This window comes from Blennius ocellaris (assembly GCF_963422515.1).
Source record: "Blennius ocellaris genome assembly, chromosome: 21".
In the NCBI taxonomy this organism is placed as follows: domain Eukaryota; kingdom Metazoa; phylum Chordata; class Actinopteri; order Blenniiformes; family Blenniidae; genus Blennius; species Blennius ocellaris.
The window spans coordinates 11,136,925-11,142,421 of NC_137670.1; the positions used below are offsets into that span (position 1 = coordinate 11,136,925).

Sequence of the window (5,497 nt, forward strand, 5' to 3'; positions counted from 1 at the left end):
TTGCCGGTGCTGGATCCTGTCAGAGAAGCCTGTGGCTCCCCATGACGTCAGCCCGGCACAAATCCGGACCGTGGTATTTTGCGCAGTCCCCCGTTTTCCCCTCTCTCTCTCTCTCTCTCCTCTCTCGTCTCTCTCTCGTCTCTCTCTCTCGTCTCGCGCTCGTCTCTCTCTACTCTCTCTCTCTCTCTCCTCTTCTCTCTCTCTCTCTCTCTCTCTCTCGCCTCAGCTAGGGACGAATCTCGCCATAACGTGACCTTCCTACGCCAACCGCGCGACGCTGCCCCCAACTGCAGTGCTGCGAGCGGGCTGATGTTTCGGATTCACTGGTTTCCATGTTAACTGGTGACCGACTTCCTTTAGCGTACGTCGGCGTTAAAAAAATAGATGGACAAAAGGCACGACACTTTATTGTGAATGCGGTTAAACGTCGGTAATTTAATATCTGCCTTTCACTAGCAGCAGCAAGGGACGCTAAAGGAAGGCGGTCACCAGTTAACAAGGAAAGCAATTAATCTGAAACACCGGTTCTGTGGAGCCAAAACACCGAAGAAAACAACAAGACCTCCCCTCTGGTCATGAAGAGAGGCTGGTTGCCATAAGACCCAATGAAAGAGACAAAACAGTCCCTAAAAATTACCACAACAAATTCTTACTAAAATTTAGGGTGAATAAGACGCACCAAATAGCGAGACGAATGTTTACAATAAATCAAAACGGTACAACGACGGAGTTATAAGCCCGCCGCTGCTGTGGTGAGCACTCCCAGCCGACAGGGGGCAGTGCGCCGGCCACACAAACGGAAAAGGACTGTGGAGCGGCCAATCACAGGAAGCCAACGCGGGCGCAAAGAAAGGGGAAAGGGAAGCGTGAAGCCGCCATTTCACGTGAAAAGCAGCGCGGTGCGAGTCACGACCAGACTCGCAGTTAGAGGAAACAAAGGTGCGATTGGCTTCAGTACCGTTACCTGGAAGCTTGTAAGTGCGTTAGTTGTAGTTTTGCCGCTCAGAGTTGAGGCCTAACGATTTTCGTCTCGAGAGGCCTTTGCTGCTCCAGCAGACGAAGAAGATGAGCTGCGGAAGGCCGCCGCCAGACGTGGAGGGGATGACCTCCCTCAAAGTGGACAACCTCACCTACCGGACTTCTCCGGAGACCCTGCGCCGGGTCTTCGAGAAGTACGGTCGCGTGGGCGACGTCTACATCCCCCGGGACAGGTACACCAAGGAGAGCCGCGGCTTCGCCTTCGTGCGCTTCCACGACAAGCGCGACGCCGAGGACGCGATGGACGCCATGGACGGCGCGCTGCTCGACGGGCGGGAACTGCGGGTGCAGATGGCGAGATACGGCCGGCCGCCGGACTCGATGTACAGCAAGAGAGGACCTGCGCCCCGCAGATATGGAGGGTACGGACGAAGGAGCCGGGGGTACCGCGAGTTGTGGTTCAGGCCCGGGGCGAGTTGACGCAGATGTAGCCGTACAAAGGACGAGCACATGGTGGACCGCTGCGAAGTAGCTTCGACACGGTTCAAGATCCGGCCTGCTGCAACCATTTTAAATTTTCATTGAGTTTTTAGCACTCTTTGAATTTATTGCCTTTATGGAGCAATTTATTTATAGTGCGCACCTGTTGAGAGTATTGGGTAGCTGTAAGCGATTCTCACAAATTGGCACTTATTTTGCATTAGTCCCACGTGAGCGTTTCAAAACTCGAGAATCGGCTAGTTCAAACTAGATTTGCCCAGTCTGGGGGCTTTAAAAGTTCCAGAGGTCAGATTGCGGTTTTCAAGAGAAGTATATCAGATGGTTTTTTTTTTCTCCATTTCTTTTTCTTGGTGTCTTAACTGACTTTCTCGTTTGCAGCCGCTCAGCCAGCCCCCGCCGCCGCAGACGGAGCCGTAGTCGCAGCCGCTCCAGGAGCCGCAGCCGCTCCAGGTCCAGGGGCCGCCACCACTACAGCCGCTCCAGGTCCCGCTCCTATTCCAGATCCAGGTCCAGGTCCCGATCCAAGTCAAAGTCCAAGTCCAAGTCGAAGTCCAGAACCCCCAGGAGGAGCAAGTCAAAGTCCCCCTCCAGGTCAAGGTCCCGGTCTGCGTCCAAGTCAAGAAGTCGCACCCCGGGGTCCAACAGGGGATCGAAGTCCAAATCCAGGTCCCGGTCCAAATCCAAGAGCGGGCCTAAATCCCCAGAGGACAACGGAACAAAGTGTTAATCCAAACTCGGACACGGCATGACGGTATTCAGGGGATAGGGTTACCATTTTATTTGTCTTCTATTAAATGTGATGTGGCTCTCAAACATTACGCTTTGCATTCTGCAGACTTGACGCTACATTGCAATAATTTGCACAAAAAGGCTACAAAGTCTGCAGAAGCCCTGTTTGATAGAAGTTTGTTAGAAACGAGCTCTGTGTGCTTTACTTTGTTTGTTGATTCAATTGAAAGCACACACGGGCGATGGGAGATTGTGATAAGCATAACGCATTTAAAGGGGGTTAAGTTATTACATGGGAGTGTTTATGGGAGGTTGTGGGTGGTTGGGGCATGGGCTGCTTGACTCAAAACGTTCACCTAAATGTGGAATTCTTTCCTCAAAGCTGCGGAGTCCTGTTTGCAAAGGGAGGAGGAGGAGGAGGAGATGGGGGTGTGGCAGTGTGAGAGCAGTTAGTGTGTGACCCGCCCATGTGACCTGCCTGTTGCTGAGAGATGGCAGTTGCTAAAGGAAGCAGGTCACCAAGGCAACGGTGGTTGCTATGGAGCAGGTCGTCATGGCGGTGGTTCGGGCTGTCAGTTGGTGTATGGGGTGGTGTGTTGAGGTACGTTCACGGGGATCACAGGCAGATGCACTGAGCTCTGTTCCCAGCCGTGCCTGTGGTTTCCTCCGCCTCTCACTAAGGTTTGTTCATTAAACGTGCCCGCGTGTAAAGAGTCATGTTATACTAGTGGTTTGTTTTTTGGGGGAGTGTGGGTCTAACACAGGAGTATTAACAAATGTAAATAATGTTAGAAATATTAGGTTTCTTTTTCTTTTCCTAAAGATGAATGCCCACACAGCCAGTTTTATTTATTTAATTTAAAAAAACAACAAAAAAACAGACCAGTACTGTAAATATTAAGGTCAGCTGCAGGATTTATTTGAACCTTTATTTCTCTGGTGTCAACTCTGCTTTGTTTTTCCTTCCAGATCACAGATGATTGATCCGAGGACACCGGGAAGAGTCTCACAATGAACTAGTGGAATCCACATTTACCACTGAATCCAGACTGAAAGGTTATTGGAACTTGGTCTAAAATGTTCATTGTTTGAATTGATTTAATCCACATAAACAAATTCTGTAATAGTCACATGATTGTCGATGTTTGTAAAGTTCAGCATATTGGAAGGGATGTGCAAGGATATTTTACTTTGTTTTGCAATTTTAGGAAGTTTGTTTGTCCTTTCTACTGACTTTACACATAATAAAATTCTTTGATTTAAAGTTGATAGCATTCATTAGAGCCCCTCATTTGATGCCTTTTTTTATTTTTCTATATTCATGTAGAGAAATGGTGTCCCATTCAAATTACTCTTAGTGTACAGTGACATAAAGTCACTTGATCTGTGACTCGCTAATCTGCCAGCATAGCATTTCTTTACTGTCAATCTTTTTTCCTTTTTTTTTTTTTTCTTTTTTCTGTCTGGATAAAATTGCTTTCCTATGACTCTAACCCTCTTTCTTGTGTATCTTTTGTGCACTAGGCGCAGTTGTGTAGCAGTTGAGTAATGCTGGTTAGCTGTTAAGATGCGGTGCAGTGCGGTGGTGACATGGTGTGGCGTGTTGCGGTGCAGAGTGCCCGGCGCTGTTCCGGGGCTCGACCCTCCGCTGCCGTTTGCCGGTTTGTAAGCTCACAGGTGTGGCAGATCATCCATCCTCTTCCTGTCTTGTGACTTCTCCCACTATGTGCTGTACAGTTCATCTCCTCTCTCTCCCTCCCTCCCTCCTCTCTACTCCCCCCCCCCCCCCTCTCCTTTCTTCCCTCTTGTTAATTAACTGGTCTTGCTTTGCTTGAAATTGGTTCAAAATTGAATCCTAGTGAAGGGTTTTAAAAGGCAGTTCTATTTTTGTGTATTGCATTCCTCTGTGAACCTCTCACATGTCCTGTAATTGCTTAAAAGCGAATGCTAATAAACATCTTTGTTGTAAATAAATGTCTCGATTATTGCGTGCGAGTGTCGGAACAATCCACTCTCACAAGCCAAACTGACGGTACAGTGGGTATTTTAGTCATGAGGTGGAAATTGTGTATCTACTTGTAGCCTTTATTGCTTGGATTTATTTGTATAGAGGTACAAATGTGTTGTCGGGCAAGTGCGGGTCTCAAACGAATGATCTTCAATTAAAAACCTTTTTTTAATTTGAGTCAACCTAAACTTAACATCTTTGTATTCATCCAAGTCACAAAAAGCCAAAGATCTGATGACTATTACAGCTGATCATCGCCTCATCTTCTAATCTCCAAATCTACCTTGACTACATCTATGGATCCTCTGACGTCCCAAGTCCATTTTTCTAACATGTCCACATTGTCTCAGAATGTCCAAACCTTTTCAAAACTGGAACTCTTTATCTCGAAACTACTCAAGCTCTGCTCTCAGCTTTTCTTTTTTTCACCTTGTCCATCCTGCTGAATCTCATCAATGCTCAGCCATTGTTTAAAAACCAGACAGCAGGACTCACTATATTGCAAATCTCGTCACTCCTGCTACTATTGTGATTAAATTAAGTACTTTGAACCGTCATAGTTCTAAAAACTGGGAGTAAACGTGTTACATTTGTATTTTTTGTTTAGTGCAGTGACATTTAGATTGTAGACCAAACCACTATCTAAACAATGCTCCAATGTTTTGAGTTGCTCTAATTTTCATACTTCCAGTTTTTGTATTGAATATATTCACGTGCTTGTTAGTGGCAGGCATGATAAAATGTAGTTACACTTTGAAACTGAAGCAAAGCCATAAAACAGGAAAAACAACATGGGTGGATTAGAGTTTATCACAATAAGAAAAACCTCATCTATTTGATAAATAGTTAACCTTTACATTGTTTGTGAAAGGTCACTCAAGCTAATAAGTCTAATCTAGATATTTTCATCAATAATAAAAAATGTGACTGAATTGCATAAAAAAACAGTTATGGAATCAGTGTTTTAAATCACACCGGATCCCTGCTGGTATCCAAACTGGTTTAGCGTGTTTATTGTTGCGCTACTGGATTTTCCAGACAAAAAATGTCAACTCGATTAAATAGCAACTTATTTTCGTTTTTATGCAGAGATCATACAGAGTTGTTTGTCCCAAATCTTGAAGATCCTGGAAAATGAACTGTAATTAATGAATATTTAACAGTTAGTTTATGAGTGTTTTTCCAAGTATTAGTCATATCTAAGTACAATGTATAAACTAGGTTAAAAAAGAAAAAGTATGCCACGTGTGCTATGTTCCGTGAAAACAGATGACGGGTACT

General features: G+C 45.6%; 1 protein-coding gene across 2 annotated transcripts; it reads left to right on the forward strand.

Annotated features, from left to right (window-relative positions):
- Positions 1-843: 843 nt before the first annotated feature.
- On the forward strand, positions 844-4,176 carry srsf2a (serine and arginine rich splicing factor 2a). Of its 2 annotated transcripts, XR_013937078.1 has the most exons (4): positions 844-1,400; positions 1,858-2,230; positions 3,178-3,264; positions 3,733-4,176. XR_013937078.1 is itself a non-coding variant. In XM_080516617.1 (3 exons), the coding sequence occupies exons 1-2, from the start codon at positions 1,066-1,068 to the stop codon at positions 2,204-2,206; spliced, it is 684 nt and encodes a 227-aa protein (XP_080372743.1). In that variant the 5' UTR covers positions 844-1,065; the 3' UTR covers positions 2,207-2,230; positions 3,178-4,176. The 2 variants fall into 2 exon arrangements, 1 of the variants encoding a protein (XP_080372743.1); XM_080516617.1 differs by having other exon boundaries at positions 3,178-4,176.
- Positions 4,177-5,497: the final 1,321 nt, after the last annotated feature.